Source organism: Lethenteron reissneri, chromosome 3 (assembly GCF_015708825.2).
Source record: "Lethenteron reissneri isolate LAM-NWPU_2019-01 chromosome 3, ASM1570882v1, whole genome shotgun sequence".
Classification (NCBI taxonomy): domain Eukaryota; kingdom Metazoa; phylum Chordata; class Hyperoartia; order Petromyzontiformes; family Petromyzontidae; genus Lethenteron; species Lethenteron reissneri.
The window spans coordinates 1,425,086-1,446,892 of record NC_083781.1 but is presented as its reverse complement, the minus strand read 5'-3'; the positions used below and the strand labels follow the sequence as shown (position 1 = coordinate 1,446,892).

General features: G+C 48.4%; 1 protein-coding gene and 1 long non-coding RNA gene across 4 annotated transcripts in view; one reads left to right on the top strand and one right to left on the bottom strand.

Annotated features, from left to right (window-relative positions):
* Positions 1 to 21,807, top strand: part of WDR90 (WD repeat domain 90) — a 55,008-nt gene that overhangs the window by 6,049 nt on the left and 27,152 nt on the right. For both annotated transcript variants that reach the window (XM_061555328.1, XM_061555323.1), the window contains exons 6-23: positions 119 to 242; positions 1,118 to 1,170; positions 2,189 to 2,292; positions 4,117 to 4,482; positions 5,203 to 5,262; positions 5,620 to 5,688; positions 8,439 to 8,549; positions 9,550 to 9,695; positions 10,769 to 10,826; positions 11,032 to 11,150; positions 11,529 to 11,690; positions 13,254 to 13,387; positions 14,664 to 14,780; positions 16,221 to 16,465; positions 17,241 to 17,380; positions 18,122 to 18,252; positions 18,984 to 19,150; positions 20,708 to 20,878. In XM_061555328.1, the coding sequence (XP_061411312.1) occupies positions 119 to 242; positions 1,118 to 1,170; positions 2,189 to 2,292; positions 4,117 to 4,482; positions 5,203 to 5,262; positions 5,620 to 5,688; positions 8,439 to 8,549; positions 9,550 to 9,695; positions 10,769 to 10,826; positions 11,032 to 11,150; positions 11,529 to 11,690; positions 13,254 to 13,387; positions 14,664 to 14,780; positions 16,221 to 16,465; positions 17,241 to 17,380; positions 18,122 to 18,252; positions 18,984 to 19,150; positions 20,708 to 20,878 (2,477 nt within the window). The remainder of the gene's footprint in view (positions 1 to 118; positions 243 to 1,117; positions 1,171 to 2,188; positions 2,293 to 4,116; positions 4,483 to 5,202; positions 5,263 to 5,619; positions 5,689 to 8,438; positions 8,550 to 9,549; positions 9,696 to 10,768; positions 10,827 to 11,031; positions 11,151 to 11,528; positions 11,691 to 13,253; positions 13,388 to 14,663; positions 14,781 to 16,220; positions 16,466 to 17,240; positions 17,381 to 18,121; positions 18,253 to 18,983; positions 19,151 to 20,707; positions 20,879 to 21,807) is intronic.
* On the bottom strand, positions 16,291 to 19,306 carry LOC133344999 (uncharacterized). 2 transcript variants are annotated; one of them, XR_009755399.1, is made up of 4 exons: positions 19,176 to 19,306; positions 18,962 to 19,073; positions 17,105 to 17,366; positions 16,291 to 16,405 (listed from the first exon to the last, which is right to left on the bottom strand). It is a non-coding gene; the product is annotated as an uncharacterized LOC133344999 (long non-coding RNA). The 2 variants fall into 2 exon arrangements; XR_009755400.1 differs by lacking the exon at positions 19,176 to 19,306 and having other exon boundaries at positions 18,962 to 19,129.

The window sequence follows — 21,807 nt, the reverse complement described above, 5'->3', positions numbered from 1 at the left end:
GCCTTCGCTCATTCTCTGTGAACACTGCTTTCCGTTACGTCTGTGCCAGCTTAACTCAACGTCCGGTTAATGTTTAATAATAAAATAATTAACTTGCCTTTCTTTTTGTGTTGCGCAGGAGCACCGGTGGTGGCATGCGGGCGAAGCGGGCAGCTGCCCCAGGGCTTAGGTGCCATGCCGCGTGAAATGGCGTTCTACCTGCCCAAGGGTGCCAGCTGGCACGACGTGTACGACTTCATCCGGTGCGCCCTCGCTGGGTTGGGTGCAGTCCTTATGCCCAGGGTTGCCCAGGGTTTCAGAAACCAGACCCATCAAACACATAATTTGCCGAAGACCCCAAGCAGCTCAGTTCGCTCATTCTTTTGTACGGCCCGCATTGTCTAGAACTCTATTCATCCCCCAGCCATCTGTGCTGTCTACTCCCTGCCCCTGTTCAAGTCCAGGCTCAAGACCTTACTCTTTTCATTTGCCTATGGCTGACTGCCTCTCTCTATAAAATTAATATGCCCACTGTTTCTACACAGGATCTTGGGATGTGGTCGTATTTAGATGCTTTAAATATCCAAATTGTATTGTATGCAGCTTATTGGAGCTGCCTTGTTGCGATTGTTTTAATCACTTTTGACGATCCACTGCTGGATGAAGGCCTTATCACGCTTTGTTGGATATAACTCGGCACTGACGTTACCTTCGGCCGGGAATTGGAACTCGGGTTGCCGATTTCGTGGTGGGGTACGAACCGCTGGCGTCATTGTTCCACCTCAGATTAATTTGCACATTCGAATCCTGGTGTATGCAGTAGGAAAGCTGCTTGCTTCTTTATTATCCTTCCATTGATTTTTAACCACAATTTTACAATAATTTTCTTTCTCCTAGCAAAATTAATTTTGTTGCACAACATCAACTGTTTAAGGCTACTTGCCACGTTGGTGCAAACTAAACTAAAAGTTTCAGCTAAACTAAACTTTTCTTTTACCAGGTAAGGCCCACTGAGCTATACAGCTCGTTTTCAGAACGACGCGGAAGGAAAACAATGGTAATCGATTTGTATGAAGGCAGGGAATTGTTTTTGTTTAATTCTATCCAGTGGTCTCACCTTTTGTTCGCTTACCCTTAGATTTCCAGATTTGAGTCTTCCAGACAAAGAGAAAACCTCTCCGGAAACAAAAGGTATCTGCGATTGAATGCCCTAAGGGAAGATGCAACTCAAAAAGTAATTTCCCTGAATGATCTATAACACAGTTTACAGTACGGTAATTTATGTTAAAATAAATAGGTTTTATTTTTACACGCTTTCTATTAACTCGCTCTGTCTGTTGTTGTTGTAGCCTCAAATCTTGTAACTCAATTTTAACCCACTTCCCAATGGGGTATCAACTGCAAACTTGGTATACTTATGTCATACTGATGACAATACTATATTCTATCATAAAAAATAAAATACTAATATTTTTAAACTATCTTTTTTATATGTTATGTTTCGGCTTGGGTCTAATTGTCCACGCTCAACTGACGTTGGCCTGTAAATCACCACGGTCCCTTACGTTATGGCAAGCTTCGGGGCCACTTCCTGGAGTCGTGGAGTTCTTCCATTACTAGTAGGTTACATTTCATTAAAGCGTGTTAAAACATTTTCTTTTTTAAATATTGCTTATTCCTCTAAAATACTGGCTGCCGGCTAGAGATCAATATGCCACTGAGTTCAAGTTTCCGACGCAAACAAAATGGCCACGGTTTTTTTACCTTGTGAATAGAGGTTCACGAACTCCTGGTGAACGGACGCCAGTCAAGTTTCACAGCCTTCACCTTGAGTGTGGCTAAGATTTGAGGCTGCACCTCCCCAGACAACAGGCACACCTCCTATCCCTCCGTGTGTTAGCCACCAACGGCCCCCTTGGCTTTTCCCACTCCTCGTGTGTTCATTTTAAGAAAGAAAATTATCCAACCCTATAAAATCCCAACAACAAGCTCTAAATAAGGAAGCCTGCAACCCGTAATATCGGACTGTACGTTTATTATTGGAATTCACCCTGCATCAGAAATGTGGATAAAGTAATCTAAAATAGATTTGAGGTGGCACGGGACGCCTCAAAGCTATTGGAAGGGATGACTGTAGCGAGCGTGTGCGTAACATGCCATGGCAATGCAGTGGAGCGGAATTGACGGCGCCGTCTGTGTGCGTCAGCAGGGGAGGAGGGCGAGACGTCTGCTGGCTTCCCACGCCCGGTGAGCGTGAGCCGGGCTGTTAGGGACAGAGTCTCTCTCGTCCAGCAGCTCACGTCCCCACCCCAGGTGAAGCGCTTTGTTTGTGAGCCATTGTGTTTCGTAGGGGCAACTCTTGTTCACCTGCTTTTGTTGACCTGTCAAAAGTGTTTGATAGAGAAACTAACCACACACTGTCATGTGAACCATCAGTCGTTGGATTGAGTAAATTTAACCCTGAGTCGGTTTGAATCTGATGAGAATTTTTCTAAATTATCTTTGGTTTCAAAGGACATCCCGCAAGGCTCAAATACTTGGCTCCTTGTTATTTGTAAGTAATGCTGCTTTACATTTGATTCTTTATAAGATTGGCTTCTTTGGCAATGATATACATTTGTATTCTTCTGCATCGACAGTTAAAGTGATTCAAAGTATTGCGAAAATAGATTTTTACACTCTGTGCAGTGGCAGTTCGCTTGAGTCGATGTTTCTTCTCCTAACCTCGCCCAGTGATTGACCCCTACATCTTGCCGCCGTCTGACGTAAAGTTAACGTGGAAGCCCATGTGACATTTCCGGGAGCAGGGGCCTGTAAACGATAATTTAGCTCAAAATGGTCACCAACATCTCCCTTGCGAAATAAATAATCGTTCTTGGTGATGTCACCTGGTCTCATCGTTGCATTGATTGACATCGAGGCTAAGTAATGGCTACTCTGCAGCCTGATGTAATTGCTGCTTGATGGAACGGCACGGTGAGGATGCGCGCACGCATGGTCAGTGGGCAGCGTTGATGCAGATGAGCGGCTTTAGAATTTAAACTTTTGCTGCGTTGAGCCGTAGTCAACCTTCGGGAATGATTAATAGCCTGCAAAAGGTTATCCACCGATAGAGAGTGCTTGCGCCCATTCGGCTGTGTGAGCCGTTTGTTATGTGAGCACACTAGCGTCATTGTTAACATTTACGTAACTTCAAACGACGACCAGGGGTCAACGCAAAAGCCCGCAGACGAGCATGCGACAATTATTGGGCCAGAAGCTGTAAGAGCCCTCCATGCAAATGGGCTCGTTTGGCGGAGACATTCACGCTCAAGTGGAATGCGGAAAAAGGGCAGCTGCCCCAGGGAGCAACCCTTGAGCACAGAGGCCGACGTTTCCACGAGGAGGCCGCTTTAGAAAACCGCTCGCCGAGCTCTTGCTGAAGTGCCCACTCCGGAGGAGCGCGTCCGCTACGATGAGGGCAAGTGGGCGGTGCCGAGGGGTCAGGGGGCTTAAGAACCAGACAGGCGCCTTGATGCTCGTCCCTGGGAATTTGGAGATTATCCAATATCTGCTTTAAATGGACCTGTCATTCAGGCCCTTCGGCGGCTCAATGGAGGAGTGCCGTTAGCCGGGCACTTGCGTCTGGATGCGTGCGCTGTGCCCGGGTGTCCCTGGCGTCTCTTGTGAGGTGGCGGCAGCGGCGACACTCACAGCTATTTGCTGCGCATTAAGTATCCACGGGACCCGATAGGGTTCACACGGAGGTGTGTTTTTTTTAAAAGTCTTCATTGTACACAAGAGTTTACTGGAAAAGTAAGCTTCATGATCTGGAATAAAACTGATTCATTTGGCATATAGAACTAGTACAGCATGCATCCAGTTATTTAAATGGTAATGAATTGCTGGGTGGAGCGGTGAACCAAAGAACCTGCGTTCCACTCCAGGCCATGGTTCACGTCGATAGAGAGTGATGTCTGAACTGGTTCTGCCACCTCCCCTTAACCAACCACACTCACGAGGACCGTGAAGTGTGGCCTAACAATATTCACGATCGATGCGGCGTAGCGAGGCCTTCATCCAGCGGTGTATTGACAGAAGGACTTACGTTATTATCTAAAATGTTGTCTTAATTTGTACTTTTTTCCTTGACAACAGGGCCAGCGTGCACCCACCAAACCCCTGCCTTTCTCGTCGGCAACAGCAGCACATTCACAACAAGAACTTTTTAGCGCCAGTGGGACGACCTTTGCTACCGAGACGGGCGGCACGGGCAGATTTGAGAGCCAGCTCACGCTGGAGCGGCCAGAGAGCGGCTTCAGCCTGGCTAACGGAAAGACAGGGTGCCAGCGGAGCCCCCCCTCTCGCTGCGACGGTAACGATGCGGAGGACGGGGGCGACTCGAGCGCCGCGGAGGACACGGGGGAGCTGAGCGTGTTCCGTTCACGTGGTGGGGACGTGCATGTGGTCAGCAGCCGGAGCGGCGACATTTCCGTGCATCGCCACAGCCAGCGACTCGCCCAGGTGTTGTCAGTAGTAAAATATAATAATAGTGATGAACACTTTATAGCATGCACGTATTTTGCGAATCGGAAGCAAATGTTTCATTGAGAACTCGGGAGATGTGGAGTTTCTCGTATGCGAGCCTGAAGAGGTGAGACTTGAGCTGTTGCTTGAAGGTGGCTGGTGATTGGATTCTGCGAATGTGCAGTGGGAGAGGATTCTAGATGGCTGGTCCAGCTACGGAGAAACGCCACTCAGCCAAGACAGCCCTGGTTGTGGGTACGATGAGAAATTTGTTGGGTGTACTTGGTAGGACGCGACGGTTTGCTGTGGTCGCTGGAGTGAGAAAGGGTGGAGAGGTATGGCAGGAGACCTTGTAATGTAAAAGAGCTCGATAGCGCAGGATACTTATTTTGTAATGCATTTTATAGTCAACTCTAAATGAACCAGGGTAATGGGAGGTATTGGTTACCCAGATAAAACACAACATGGATCGTGAAAAATATGTGTCAATTAGTACAATTGCGAAGGTTATCGTGGTTGTGTGCTGTGTAGCTCCAAAATGGGATTTTGGGTTTTGCTGCGTGTAAGTGTCCAACGTTCCAGCATGTGGAGCTTGCCCCGTTTCAGTGCGTGTTTATACTTTCGCTCTCGGCATTTGTATGAGGAATATAGCTGGGAGAGCGCTGCCTTATAGTATGTGTTGCTTATTTCAATGCACGTTTCCTTTGCGTCCTGCAGATTGGAGACAAGACCATCTCACCTGAAAGGCCATCAGAGTATTACGATGAGGAGTGCTCTGTGAGTAATACAAAGTGAACGAGATCCATGAAATTTCACAGTTTGAGTCCCATCCCCAACACTTAATTTGTCCCTGGCTTGTTACTCAACATTATTCCCGACTCGTTCGTCAATAAAAAATGTGTGGAATGGGCAGATGGCACCGAATCGCAGAGAAACAATTTTGTTCCACTTTTACAAATGTCATATCAATGAAACTACGAGTGTTAAATACATTAGTGGTAAGTAGCCTCGCCTTGCAGTGAACAGATGTACGAGTGTGTGTGTGTTGGAAGCAGCCTAGAGTTGTAGTGAATACACAGGCATGCGGGAACTAGGCAAGCCTTGCTTTTGAAATGTGTCTGCTCTGTGTTCCAGCCTCTGCAGCCTGACCCCATCCTCGCTCTGCGCAGGGTCATTGGCTTCGGTGGCGGCACGACCCGGCACGTGAGTGGGCTGTGGTCAGAACCGTAGAGACAGAATTTGGTAGGGAGTGGGGATGGGAAGGCAAAGGGGGGGGGGTGCAGGTGTGCCAATTTTTCCGTGAGCCTCAGATCTGAGGGGGCCTTGAGAAAGTGCAGAAGGGGTTCTCATCTGGCATTTTGCCCCGGGCCTCCAAAAACATTTTGACGGCCCTTGGTGCCCCAGAGGCTCCGCTGGCGAGATGAGAAAGCGGCATTGGTAATTTTGTTTTGACTCTGCCACGACAATCACACACTCGCTCTGGGGAAAACGATAGTCGCTGTCGTCGTGTGTTGTCTAATCACCTGCACATGGTTGAGGTTTACTCTGCACAAATCCGGATGTGGCAGCTGCTTGTCTTGACGTTTTAGGCCACAGTCCTGACATTTGTAACCTGGACTGAAAGATTGGCCTTGCAAAATGGTTGTTATAGGAGATGTTTAAAACTTGCCGTGAGCCCCCACAGGGTAACTGAACCTAGCAGGTTAAAGGCTTTGTTTAAGATTTATTTTCACAGGATCTTTCCAGCCATGGCCTTTAAACAAAAAACACATGCGTCGTTGTGAGCGCGTAAACAGTCTAAACAGCACAGGATCCGTATTCCCAATCGCTTAGACCAACAGTTGATTAATTGTTCATGCACTCAATTAGCCATGTGCTCGCAACGACAAAACTCACAGCAAAGACGTAGGAAGCGGCTGAAATGTGCGCCCCGCACTTTTAAGCGCTGGCACTCGCGCTATTCAAAGCCTGTGAATCGTCTGACATTCGCAAATAAACCCCCCCTCCACCCCAACTGGCATCGGTCACGTAAAAAGCAACTGCAAGTGGACAAACAAAGCGAAGTGATTTGAAAATAAATGAGCGAATTAAATAAATGGTATTAATTGAAAGAAATAACGCAGGGCTTCGGGGGCAGTTGGCACGTGTGGCACGCAGCGCTTGCGAACTTGGCATCTGAGTCAGCGCTGGCACCATGGAAACTTCTCTGGCTGGCATTTGTAGTGGGAGACACGGTTGTTTGAAAGCGGTCTCCGTCAAGCCGATGTGAAAGGGTAAGTGCCTCTGTGCCGAGCCGCTCGCTCGCGGAGACGGGAGGCACCCTCTTTAACGAAATGCGAAAAAAAGGAAACAAATTAAAGGGAAAATGCCACAAAAAAAACGATGACGTTGCTCCGCGTGAAAAGAAGCTTTAAAACTAACGGGAGGACGAACTTTAGATTTGTATTACTTTTACTACATGCTATGTGAACTGGTGAAGTTTTTTTGGGAGAGAAAAAAATATTGGCAGTTTATAAATGAATTTTTTTTTATTAAATGCATTCATAAATTTGACTATAAAGCCCTTTCAAAGTGAAATTTGGTTAAAAGCTGTAAGCGTTTGTGTATGCCAAGTGGTACATTTCACAAAGAGTATTTTAATGAATTCCAGTTTAATAATTTTGTCTGCCACAAATCTACTCGTGTTTGACGAGTTTAATATTCATAGCTCATTTGCAGAATTTGACATTCTAATGGTCAATATTTTGCAGTTATTTGTAAAAAATTTTTTATAAAAGTCCATGATGTGAGTTGAAACTCTTTTCCGTTGGACGATAATCCGGATGTGGACGGGTGGCCCAGGCTGCTAATTGCCGGTCAAATCACCGAGCTGGCACCGCTAGGATCCGGGCAGCCACCTGCAGTTAACCAACTATTTTTATTTTACCGGGTAAGGCTCACTTAGCTATTTAGCTCTTTTTCAGAAGTGACCTGGCCACAAATGATAGCTCAACGAAGTGGCTGATGTTGGAAACATTTATAGTAGCCAAATACTCTAAATGCATATTTTTAACCAGAGAAAAATCCATGCGACAACAGGGAAAATTTTTCACTTAAAACTTTCGTGACTGCAGGAATTCATATTCTATGGTTCTTTCGGTAAAGTCCCGTAGATAGAAAAAATAATAACAATAAAATAATAAAGATAAAGTGAATAAAAATATCACGACGTTTCGAACGCAACACAAGTGGTCGTCATCAGGAGCAGGGAGGTTAGCTTTTGAGGGCAAGCTGTTTTTAAGGTTTAGAGATGGGTGGGGCAGCTAATGTTAATGTTATAGAGGGCTCCAACACGAGCAGTAGGTCTATACCAATCAAAAAGCTGTTTATAAAGGTTTAGAGATGGGCGGGGCAGCTAATGTTAATGTACGAGAAATATCCGACACCGGTAGTAGATCTAAACCAATTAAAGCATTGCACCTCGCTCCACACACCCACATTGCTGACGGTGGAGGTTGACAAGAAAACACAAATCAAGCCCTCTCATACATTAACATTAGCTGCCCCGCTCATCTCTAAACCTTTATGGTCTCAGCCTGGCCACCAAGGATTGCACAAAAAGCCTTTCATGTTCAATTAATTTTGTCAAGTATCACCATTACTGACATCCAAGGAACACTCTTCGTCGAGCAAAATAATGTTTGTGATATGCTCGTGCGTCACATGGCTTGTGTGTCGCATCGCTCGTGCGTCAAATGGCTTGTGTCACATGGCTTGTGTGTCGCATCGCTCGTGCATCACATGGCTCGTGCGTCACATGGCTTGTGTGTCGCATGGCTGTGTCACATTGCTTGTGCGTCACATGGCTTGTGTGTCGCATCGCTCGTGCGTCAAATGGCTTGTGTCACATGGCTTGGGTGTCGCATGGCTGTGTCACATTGCTTGTGCGTCACATGGCTTGTGCTCCCCTTCAGGCGTTGTGGACGAGACAGGGCGATGTGATCGTGTACCCATGCCATGCCATCATCATTGCCGTGGAGATCACCACAGGCAACCAGAGGTTCCTCACGGGACACAGTGACAAGGTGCGTCCGGCTGCCCTGAATCGACACTGCACTCATCTTCAACATCGAATCGGGTGCAGTTGCACCCGATTCAAGAGCCGAATGGCTCACAGGGCTATACCTAATAAATGAAATGAAAACTGAAAACTGTAACATCACCAGCCATAATCTGTACTGGATGAAGACCTCTCCATGCACAAACCATCCAGTTCCTGCCTACGAGCTCGTTTCATTGCTGCATCTGCACTCCTAATGATTTCTTGAAAGATGTTTGTCCGTCATTCTGTTTTGAACCCAAGTGCCAAGAGTAGGACAATGAAATTGGACCTTTTTTTGCCAATATCAAAGTATGAAAAAATACGCATAATTTTGACCCTTTCTGGAAATAAAACAAGTGTTAAGATGTTCAAACACCAAATAGAAACCTTTTTTTTTTAAAGGAATCATATCTGCATTAACAACACGTACTTATGGTGAACATGCAAACAAACATGCTCTGCTTGAAACTGATTGGCCTACACCAGAGACAGGACAGCCTTCTTTAGGGCCTAGTCTCAACCAGTGTTAGACCAGAGAATGCCAAAAGGTGAACAGCACAAAGACAACGCACTATCAGAGCATTTATAGCTCCGGGTGAGCATCTACAAAATGGGACCTTTTTGCCATTATCAAAGTATGTCTTAGGGTGAAACTTATTTGTATTTGTTCATACTTGATGATTAGAAAAAAGCACCAAAATCAGCAAGTGTGCCTTTTTTATCAGCCACACTTTAAACAAACTTTTTTTTATTAGCCACGGATCACTCCGTTACTCTGTGTCATTGCCATAGTGAATTGTTCCGGTTGCTTACGGTAAATACGTAGCCCGTGACAATTGCTGGATACGTTTGCCAAACGTTTTCCCGCATCTATCAATGCCTCATGGCCATCAATGGAGACGAGCAACGTCCCACAGTCACATGACATGGGACACGTGCATCAAGCCCCTTGGACGTGACCGCCGGGTCTCATGCACGTGCAGGTGACGGCGCTGACGATGAACGGCGCCAGCACGCTGCTGGCCTCCGCCCAGGCCGGCGCCGTGAGCCTCGTGCGCATGTGGGACTTCTCCAGCGGCGAGTGCCTCTCCATCTTCACCCCGCACCTGCACGCGCTATCATTGCTCAGGTGACGCAGGTGTCTGCTCGGTTTGCATTGTCTGTAACGTTAGCAGTGAGAGCCCGGTTGGTATGTCTGTTGAACTTCTTTCGCACCGTACATAGCCAACTGTGCTAATCGGAGGTGCAGGGAAGGACAACTAAATAAACATAAAAAACACTTTTGAAGGAATGCATTTTTTATGTAGATTTTAAAAGTGCATAGCTCCAGTGGCTTCCGAATATCGGAAAGCATTCCAGACAGCCGCAGAAGCATATCTATAAGCACGAGATGCAGTGACCGCTGTGAGGATGAGCCGAGTTCGAATTAGAACCAAAATTCTTGGTGGTGCCACCTCAGCACTATCAGCGCTAGGTTAATACAAACGTCCGCTCCGTTCGCGATACTTTTATTAACGTCACAACAAACAGCGTTAATCTCTCTCTTGCGTGCTGTGCCCTAGATCAGGTCTGTGGCTCAAGCTCCCAGCATCCTCTCTGCTGTCACTATCCGCTGCCCATCGCACAACAAAACAAATTCCTTACTCTGTTTTTTTTTTACTATATTCTAATTTACTTGAAGTGTGGCTCTTGACATCATGTCATGCTATTAAGAACCCATTTGTAAACCTTGCGGAACATAGTGTTTCTTGTGTCAGAGCTGTACTCTGTTTGAAAGACTAAATGATGCTTTTTATTCTGAGAGCTATAATTTAAGCAAAGCGAATCACAAAAAAAAAACTTTATATGATGGGATTTTTTTGTGTGCGGTCATTAGGGACCCGGCTAAGACCATTAATTCGCTATACTTGAGAATCAGCACTCTTTGGGTCTTTTCGATAAAGTCACGTAGGTATAAAATAAAATAAAGAACCAAAGAGTATGGATTCCTGCAGTCACGAAAGCTTCAAATCAAGATTGAGAATGAAGTTTAATCACGGATGGCCATCCGAATTCTGAGTGTTCTGATCACTGAGCCACTCGGTCACCTACCAGGGATCTTGACCGGTATTTATAGTAGGACAGTTAAGATGATTTCCCCTTTCTTTCATCAGCAGTGTTTTTGTTTTACGACATGATTGAACAGGTTTATGTTTTTTGCAGTTTCTCTCACAGCGGAGCTGTGCTTTGCGGCGTGGGGAAAGATAGCCATGAAAAAAACGTAAGTCCGTTTTATTGACCTCACCGGCTACTGTTTACCTGCAGCCACAGTTTGTGTAGAAACTCGTAGCAAATGCTTTCTTTGGGCATGGAAAGCATCTGCACTTCACCAAGAAGCCCCCTAGAGTTTGATGAACCGAGGTTTCTGTTTTGATTGCGTTGCTCGTGCATGCGTGTGCCCGTGCATGTCTTCTTGTGCGAGTTAGACGGTGGTGGTGTGGGACACGTCCCGGTTGCGGACGGGTGGCCTAGTGTCCGTTGTTGCCAGGACGCACACCGACGTGGACCTACACACCATCAAAATCGCCTCCTTCGATGACACCAGGTGAAACGCGCCTTGGCAATCTACCAGTTCACTTCCGTTTTTTGCACGTGAATGGGGAGAGCCAGGGGTGTAGTCGTTGGAAAAAATGCAGAATAACATTTAATGTGATGCTTTATTTTGACATTTAAGGAGCCCATTTTGATAACAGTTTGTTCCAGCTGCAACTTGCATTTGAACACAGAATCCAAATATGTATTTATATGGGAGGAATCCAATGAGCTATAAAGATTTTTTCAAAGATGTCCAGTAACCCAGCATCTCAGCGATGCCGACTGGGCTCTCTAACCTCTGAGCTGCCATGCCAGCTTAGCGCGCCCAGGTTGTGGTTGCTGACCGTATGTCGCGCTCCACTGATGGGTCGGTGCTGCTCGCGCGCAGGATGGTGTCGTGTGGCCGGGGCAGTGTGCGGCTATGGCGCTTGCGCGGCTCGACGTTACGCTCCTGCCCCGTGGACCTCGCCGAGTTCCACGCCGCGCACTTCACGGACGTGGCCTTCGAGGAGGGCCTGCCTGCCGACCGCGAGCCACACGACCGCACGCTGTATGCACGGCCGCACCTTTACCCAAAACGTCACCGATGCACCTTTTTTCCACCGCACGACCGAGCCACTCCAGCACAAGTACCGAGCTGGCCCGGCATGGCTCAGATGGCGCAGGGTTATTATTTCCACTGCAGAACCAGAGCCATGCCACTGACGTCGCATGCATTGCGCGAGACGACGTTGTATTACGAAAATGATTCACCTTGCCCGTGGCCCTGCTTGGCCCCTGAACCACCTTCAAGATACCTCGTGAGGCTAGAGTTTGATGATTTGGATGTGGGTCGGCTCGACAAATAGCCAGTGGAGAGAGCCACGCGTACCGTGAGGGCTCGGATGTGCCAGTGGAAAAGGGGTATGAGAGATAAGGGGGCGGCAGACTGTATGGTATTCCCTCGTTATTCATGAACTTTCTATCCGTGATTTTGGCTATCCACGAATCACATCTGGAACTCTACAGGATTGAATCGAGAGAGAGGGAAAGAAAGTGATGAGATGAAGTGATAAAAGAGAATGTGATGCCAGAAAGTGATCAGATAAAGTGATAAGAGATAAAGTGATGAGAGGAATGTGATGCGGATAAACTAATTAAAGTGATTCGAGAGAAAGTGATGAAAGAGATACGTAATTGTCACGTATTTAATAGCTTTGTTATTTATTTGAGGCTAATATCACAAGCATCTCTGGAACGTATCCCTTGTGGAAAGCGAGGGATACTATATAGCCAACGTTCATTATTGCATCGGGTCGGCTGCTCGGGTTTCCCTTCTCCATCTACTTCTATTCTGTGCCTCTACTCCGGGTGAGCTTTTCAAAAATAAGTTCACACAGGTGATCAGAAGCCTCCTTGGGCGTCACCCTCCATCTGACTAGTATGACATGCGCAAGCAGTGGAAACTTCAGAATCAGAGTCGGTATTTATCCTGGAGAAATCTAATGAGCAATGAAGCTCTTTTTCACTGATGTCTAGTCGTGGTGTGTCAGAAAGTAACTTGTATTGCCTTCAACAGCATAATCCTGGGTTTTTTTTATAACCTCGGTTAATGTTCGTACGTAGCTCGGCAACAACCTCATTGTCCCCAAAACAAGGACTGTTTTGGCTGAGCGGCAGTTTCTCCGTTGCTGCACCAGGCATCTAAAACTCTTCTCTCCCACTGCACAAACGCAGCATCCAAGCACCATCCCCCATAAGCAGTAGTTCAGGCTCTTACCTCTTCAGACCTTCACCTGTTCAAGCTCTCACCTGTTCAGGCTCTTACCTGGTCAGGATCACATGAGAGACTTTGAGCTTTGTCTCTACACCTCCGAGTTTTCGATCGAAAGTTGTGCCGATTTGCAAAATCTGTGCTCACTATGAAGTGCTTTATCATTATTATTAATACCATAAGTTCATCGTTCCTTCCAGTCAGAAAGAGCCCTTGCTCGGCTCTGGCCAGGTCTCAGCTTATTTATTGTATGAGTTCCCATCTCTTGTTTTTGTTAGATTATCGCCGTAGTTCAAACACAGTGACCCCCGACCCCCCCGGTGCAGTAGGCAAAAGACCATCGCGTTTGTGCTCCCACAGCTTTGCCTGCAGCAAGTCGGGCCACATCCTGGAGATCGACTACAAGAACGTGACCATACGCAATGTGCGGCGCCTGCTGCCATCGCCGGGCGTGCGCGCCAGCTACGACGCTGGCAAGCGTGCCCCCCCGTCCGGTGAGCCAGGACCGCCATGCCACCAACGATGACCTGTGCCTTGTGTGAGCCATCTACGGCCATCCCCCTGCGTTCTCCTCCCTGCGTCTGTTGCCACTCTCTGCCCCCTGCTCCTCCTTGACCCTCTGCACTACTGCTCTACTACAGGCGGTGTTTGATCTTAAGAGAAGGAATAGGTACAAATAGCCTCCATGTCAGTGATTGTATCCCTACTGTGATGATAGTTTATTTGATTCAATTATGTGTCTCGCATGGCTGCTGACAACCAGATATTGCAGTCGCGAGTGTGTCCGTATAAACTGTCGTGGCAATTTATATGGCTACTGGCAAGCATAAAAAGGCTAATTTTGTTCATAATTTTGATACTGGCAAAAACGTCCCGTAGATATAAGTGCTCAACCCGATCTATTTATACTTTCATACAGGGACTCCTCTACTTACGAACGAGTTAGGTTCCAGAGGTCTGTTCGTAAGTCGATTTGTTCCAACTTTACTCCTGTCGATTCCAACATGTTGTACGGCGTGTACACTAAACATGGGGAATGGCTTTAAAAGTTGTATAATCTCCTGTAGATGTAAATGCAACCGGTTCTTCACATTCTGTAGATGTAGATGCCACCACCGCCATCTATTGCGTGGCGGTTGAACTTACGACTCTTGGTCTGAACAGGCAACTGGACATACAACTGGACAAACAACACACCGGTGTGCTGTACAAGTAACAAATTGGCATGCTCTCTGTTTACGTGACAAACCTTACTAATTATTTGTGTCAAGTGGTGGCGGGTTTAATGACACATTTATATTTACACAATCTAACTAAAAAAAAACTGCATTATGGATGATATTGGTCGCGAAAGTCTACGTGTTAAACAGACCAGTTTGTTCATATCTCTAAAAATTAACAAGTCGAATGTTCATCAATGGAGGAATCTCTGTACTTGCATTGCCTTTGTACTGGTCGCCTTTTGGCGTTATCTGGTCTAACTGGTGAGACTAAGCCATAAAGAAGGCTGTCTGGTGTAGGCCAATCAGTTTCAAAGACGATGCAGATATTATCCGAGCATGTTTGTTTGGATGTTTTGCCACGTATATGTAGTTAATGCAGTATCGATGCCTTTGTAATAGGTGTTTATTTGGTATTTCAACATTTAACACCACTTGTTTTATTACCACAAAGGGTCAAGCCTCTTATATTTTTTCATCATTCTGATACTGGCCAAAAAGGTCCCAAAGATTATGACACTATCTCCCTGTGAATACTCGATCCCATCAGGACCGGGCATCGGGATAAACAGCATGTCCGTGTCGGAGGGACTGTGCGCCACGGGCTCCGACGACGGCTTTTTGCGGCTCTGGCTGCTGGATTTCTCCACCATGCTCCTGGAAGCCGGTGAGACTGACACACGGGCGAGGAGGGGGGGGCAGCACTCCAGGTAGAGAGAGTGCTCTTTGGGAGCAATCCCCTCCACGCCGATCTGCACATCCGTCAGGCCCAAAATTGCCCAGTGACGAGGTGACGCTCCGCTCAGTATGGCCGTCACAAGTCGGGGGGTGGGGGGGGTAGGGGGGGGGGGTTCAATTAACTGTGAAGGAGGTGGGGCAACGGAGTGGAGGCTGGAAGGGTAGGAGTAAGGCAGTGCCGCAGATGTTTAATAGGAATACCAGAGCGTCTATCAAAGGGGGCGCCGCGGTGGCGAGATGTTAACTCCCTCGCCTTGTATGCAGGAGGTCATGGGTTCGATTCCGACCCTGACACCGAATGTATATTTGGAGTGTGCATGTCTCCCTGTGGTTGCGTGGATTTCTCTCCTGTCCTCTGGCTTTCTCTCCACATTTAGAGACCTGCATTGAGAGAACTTGGCTGCTAGAAATTTCCACGTGATGAGCCACTTCGTTGAACAATCATTTGTGGCCAAGTAGCTTCTGAAAAAGAGCTACACAGCTCAGTGGGCCTTTCCTGGTAAAATAAAAAATAGTTTCGTTTAGTGGAAGAGCTGTAGCCGGTGGGATAGGGCACGTGGTGAATTAATGTGGCATGTGGCTAGCGTGGGTTCAAGTGTCCACCTCAGGTTCAGTCGTGTTTATTTGCCCATACCCTCGGCTACAGCATCTGTGCAATAAGCGACACCATTTGAAAGTTCTCATGCTAATGAGCCATACATATTTTATATGATGAAAGAATAGCACTGCAAGATGCCTCTGCAGTGAGAAAAGATGGTTAAAATTGCTCTACACGTTATGGACAGGAGCTAAACACAAGCGTATCTGTCCTTCGTCAGGAGCTGAGACTGCCACAAATGTTATTTTAGCAGTACATTTCACGAAAAAAAGTGAAAAAAATATCCTCCCCCACGCAGTGTTGGTGACAATTTTTTTATTTATCAGATTCAAACTTTTACTCGCACTATTTTAAGTGGTGGGTACCAGAGACTTATTCGCCGCCCCTTCTTGTGTTTAGAACTGCTTTTTGTGTTTGGTTTGTTGTCCTTCACCGCACCTCCGATTATCATGGTTAGCTGCCTATGGTGCGAAAGAAGTTCAACATATCTTGACTTAAAGCTTCTTTCGTGACTGCAGGAATTCATATTCTTGTATCTTTCGGTAAAGTCACGTAGATAGGTTCAAAGAAAATAACAAAAAACTACGACGTTTCGATCGCAACACAAGCGGTCGTCTTCAGGAAAAGGGGGGTTAGCTTCCAACAAAAGACACAAGAATATGAATTTCAACATACACACATACCCCAAGTCTGCCCGGTGTGATGGCGACAGCCTCTCGGCCATCCTCCGTGACGCCAATGGCGTTCCATGCTTGCTTGCTTTTGACGCAGAGCACGAGGCCCCGGTGTCGGCGGTGGCGATCTCGGCAGATGGGCGGCGTGTGCTGGCCGCCACGGCAGGGCCCGCGGGCGCCAGCCTGGGCTTCCTGGAGGTGGCGTCGCGCCACTACGCCACGCTGGCGCGCTCGCACGCCGGGCCCGTGCTGGGCTGTTCGGCAGACGGAGCGCTGCGCCACCTGGTCACCGTGGGGCGCGATGCGAGCGTGCGCGTTTGGGACTCGGACAGCGGCCAGCAGGTACCTGTGCTTCTCGCGTTTTGCCTCTTTCAGAGTTCTGTTGCCTCCAAAGGCCACGTTTTTAGAAATGATGCAGGAAGCATCGTCTTTCTCTTCCAAATGTGTGCGGATGCCACACACATCCCTGTTTACTTAACTTTGTGTTAATCAGTTTGCCCCCATTCGCCCAAAAAGCAAGATTTTCTACGTCTGCTTTTTCACTTTAAATGTTTTTTGCATGATCAGAAACCACATGAAGCAAACCGGTTAAATAAAGGTTACCAGTTCGCCGCACATACAGAAATGTCTTGAGTAGTTAACATATGAAGATATCTTCTTTTTAACCTAACCAAGAAGGTATGTGTTCCACGCGGTGGATTACTGCCATGCGTTTTTTTCGTACGCATGTACCAATCAGTGCATTCGTTACTCACATTCCACTAGAAAATAAAACGTTACTGCTTCCTGACTTTCGGAATGCTGAAAACGTTTACCGGTTATCGGCTAACAACCCTAAAAAAGATACACGGGCGCTATGCAAGTCGCTTACTCATTTAGATTTGTTACCATGTCATTGCCGTGTGGTTACTCTGTTGTTGTGTCATTGTCGTGTTGCCGTGTCATTACCGCATCGTTGCCATGTCTTTGCAGTGTCCTTACCGTGCTGTTATGGTGGCCGTTTTATTGCAGTGTCGTTATCCTGTCGTCGCCGTGTCGTCGCCGTGTCATTGCAGTGTCATCACCATGTCACTACCGTGTCATTACCGTCTTGTTGCCCTGTGCTCATGCGCGGCAGCTGCTGGACTTCTCGACGCTGGCGGTGGTGCCGTGTGTCGTGTGCTGCCACCCGGTGCGCCAGCTGCTCGCGTGCGGCTTCAGCGACGGCTCGGTGCGCGCATTCAGCGTCGCCAGCACCGCCCTCCTGGCGGAGCACAAGTAAAGTGATCGAGACATCCGTGCACCACCGATGATGATTGGCCGCGCGTAACGAGTTTACTCAATCAGTGCCGTTCATTTTTGCATGCCTGCTGCTGATAATATTCAGGTGTTTATAGGCCGTGAAGTGACAGTATAACAAACAGCACATTGCGCTACGAACTTGACGGCCCGAGGTCGAGTGATATCTGACCATGTGCCCAGTGTCACCCACACTTTATCATTCCCGCACTGACCAAGCGTTATGCAGTATGGCCAAACAACCCCCATAACGGACCTGCCATGGCGAGACGACTTTCTAGCAGGGCCTTGGCAAGGGACCGTACACTAATTTACTGTATCGAGGTGTATGGTAATGCTGCAAATGTGAGTGTCTGCGTATATGTAGTAAACGTGTGGGGTGTGTCACCGCGGTAGTGTAGTGGTTAGCGCACTGCACTACGAACCCGGCAACACGAGTTCGATTCCCGCTCACGGCCAATCCCAGTGATGTTTATCTGAACCGGTCCTGGGCCTCCCCTGAGTCGACTCAGCCTCAAATGAGTACCTAGTACGGTGTGTATGTAAACTTCACCGTGAGGGAAACAAAGGCGGCCGGGCATGGTGTTGGCCACCCACCCCCTCGTGTGCCGTGCCGGCCTTCATAGGTGCTATTCACTAACAGCACTTGCCCCAACAGTCGGTTAAAGGCTGTACAGGCGGGATCTTTGTATTTGGTGTGTCACCGCTTCCACGATACAGGCAGCACAGAGGCCAGATCACTGCCCTGGCGTTCTCACGCAGTGGAGAATTCATGTACAGCGCCTGCTCGCTCGGAAGCCTCGCGATGTACGACGCGTCCGACGACGACCTGCCCGCGCTCCGGGTGCTGGGTGAGCCCGCGTGCCAATGGGTGTTTAACTCTGTCTTGCTACTGGCTGCACAGGCACTGGTGTCAATGAAGGTATAGTTCCCTGAATTATTTGTTTCCCCCCAGGAAGCACTTTTCAGGAATGTACAATCTGTTTCAGGCAGTTCAGTTTAGTTTGTTGTCCTTCCCCCACATCTCTGATGAGCACGGTTGGCTACGTAATGTGCTAAAAAAGTTCTACATACATACAGGCAGAATAAAAATAAGGGCTGACTGGGATTTGTCTTCAAGATCCTCCATGGACTCGCCCCACCCATTAATGTTGATGTTAAAAAGGTTCAAGTGTAGAAATGTACTTTTTTCCATCGACTATGTTGCTGGCCAGTAGATGGCAGTACAATAAATGGATTGTTTATCTGACAAAATAGCCCAGGATATTCAAGAAAGCCTCACTTAGGCTAGTGAAGCTTTTCCTTAATTATACTTGTAATCAATTATTTACTGATGCAGTGTTTGTTCAGCAAGATGTTGGTAAAGCTCTTATCATCCTGTCGTTACAAGATTGTGGGGACTCCCATTTCTTAGACCTTTTCACTCACGGGCCATGATAATAATTGTGGCCATGAAAAGTTTACAATAGCTCGAGTTCATGAGTTCCCCCCCGCCCCCCACACTGCTCTCCTAATGGGGAGTGTGCCAGGTTGAGGGGCTTTAGCGATGAGAGGCCTCACCTCCTCCGAACTGCTACTGCAGGGAACGTTGTCGCAACAAGGGGCAGACGGGCGGCCGATGAGGAGGAGGAGCACGACGGAGACGACGCCCCGAGCGTCCTGGCCCTGTCGACTGACGGACAACGCTTAGCGTTCGTGGGGCCCAGCCAGGATGCGGTGACGGTGATGGACGCGCGGTCACTGGAGGAGGTGAGGCTATACCCCCTCTACCCACCTCGTGTGCTCCGCCTGCGGGTCCCCACTCCCGCCGGCGTCGCTTCATCGCCTTCCTGTCTCTCACGTCTAACCGTAAACCATAAGAAGAGCATCTCTTGGCAATGTATTTTATTATTACTCGGCTTGTTTGTTTACCCAGCAAAGAACCACTGAGTCTCAAAGGGGTGGGGGATGTGGAAGGGGTGGTGGGGTGTGGCAGGGAGGGGTGATAGGGGAAGGGGGGGGGGGGTGTTGAGGGGACGGCAGGGAGGGGTGATAGGGGAAGGACGGAGAAGTAGGGGTGATGAGGGGTGATAGGGGAAGGGGGGTTCAGGTAGGGGTGGTGGGGGACGGCAGGGAGAGGGGGGAGAGGGGTGATAGGGGAAGGACGGTGAGGTAGGGGTGTTTAGGGGTGATAGGGCAAGGGGGGTTGAGGTAGGGGTGGTGGGGGATGGCAGGGAGGGGTGATAGGGGAGGGGGGGTTGAGGTAGGGGTGGTGGGGTGTGGCAGGGAGGGGTGATAGGGGAAGGGGGGGGTTGAGGTAGGGGTGGTGGGGAATGGCAGGGAGGGGTGATAGGGGAGGGGGGGGTTGAGGTAGGGGTGGTGGGGGACGGCAGGCAGAGGGGTGATAGGGGAAGGGGGTTGAGGTAGGGGTGGTGGGGTGTGGCAGGGAGGGATGATAGGGGAAGGGGAGGGTTGAGGTAGGGGTGGTGGGGGGACGGCAGGCAGAGGGGTGATAGGGGAGGGGGGTTGCGGGGAGCTGTGCACCCTCAGACCTACAAGCTTCACTGCAATACTGTACGGTACACACCACAAGTACTGTACTTTTTTATGCGTCATACACTATACAGTACACAGTATAGTAGTCCATGTGTACGTGTAAATGTGAAATCGCAGCAACCCGGAATATTTCAGTTATCCGGACCGGGGCTCCTCTCTATGAGTCTGGTAGTCTACGGTTTCACTGTTTGTGCATTTTTATTTACGAATTACTGTATACATTCTGTAAAGAGGATCCTGGTGGATATCAATATTAATAAAGTATACGCTTGTATGTATGTTGAACTTATTTCGCACCGTACATAGCCAACCGTGCTAATCGGATACGTGATGGCTTCTAACCAATTTCAGCTTTAATCAGATAACTAATTTAAAACATACGCATACATTATTGTCACATGGCGCCAGTAGTGACTGTTAACGAGAAAACATTCCATTTTGGGGAAAGTAAGTTATGCAACTCCTATTACAAACCAGCCACTTTTGATTCGGTGAGCCAAAGTAGTCAAGAGGTGGTAACACATCTGAGAGTATGTCCACCGCGGAGATAGGAGCAATGAGCTCAGCTCATGCGCAGGTACTAGATGAATCGTTGCGTCAACGAACCACGATAGGTGATGACGGCTTGGAGGAGGCCTTCATCCAGCTGTGAATTGATCACGGCTACTGCTGATGACGATGATGACGGAGCAGAGTTATTCCTCTCTATCGGTACAGAACCGCTGGCGCGTGCTCACACACCTCCGCGACCCCCGTGGGTGCCGCCCGCAGGTGCTGCGAGTCTCCGTGAGCGCCGGCACTGCCACGGGGCACGAGGACCCGGGGCCCGAGCGGGCGCTGGCAGTCCGCTTCGCGCCTCCAGACTCGAGCCGGCTGCTGGTGCTCACCCGATCCCGCAGGATCGTCATCCTCGACGCGGCGACGGGCCGCAACCTCCGAGAGGTGCGCCATGCAAACGGCGCGGCCGGAAATGCGGCCGCGGACTCGCGGGACCGAGCGTGAGCGAGCTGATGCTCTGCAGAGAGAGAGGCACAGAGAAATGGGAGGCTGCACAACCCTTATTCAGTGACTCCGCTTGCGGAGTCCGCGGACGTACCTGCACATGCAGGATTGGCTTGCCTTGTGGGTCTCTTAAGTATATGGGGTACCACAGTGGCGAGATGTTAACTACCTCGCCTGGCATGCAGGAGGACGTGGGTTCAATCCCAACCCTGACACCTGTATATTCGGAGTTGCATGTTCTCCCCGTGATCGTGTGGCTTTTACTCCAGGTCCTCCGGATTTTCCCTCCGTATTTCGAAACATGCATTTAGAGTTACTCTTTGGTTCTTTCGGTAAAGTCACGTCGAAAATAAATAATAATAGAATACGAAGTTTCGGTTGCAACACAAGCGGCCATCATCAGGTAAGAATGAATGAGAAAAAACAAACATAGTAAACTTAGAAACACAATGCAACACAATACAGAGAGCCGGCCAACACAACAGCCAACACCCTACCTGGCAGACCACGCTCCTCCAAAGAATGACAAGCAGAAAGACAGCGTCACTGTGTCGGTGCCTTAAATAGAGAGAGGGGGGAGGGGGTGGGGCAGAGAGAGAGGGGGTGGGTGGATTGGGGCAGAGGACAATGAGAGAGTTACGTGGAATTCTGGAGTATTTGGCTGCTATACATTTCCACATGATAAGCCACTTCGTTGAGTTATAATTTGTGGCCAGGTCACTTCTGAAAAGGAGCTATATAGCTCGGTGAGCCTTACCTGGTAAAATGTAAAAAAAATTGTAATTTAATATGGGTCTCTGTAGGTTTGTAGTGAATCAAACTGAGTCACAAATGTTGTTCTTTAGAGGCAACATCAACCCGTTAACACA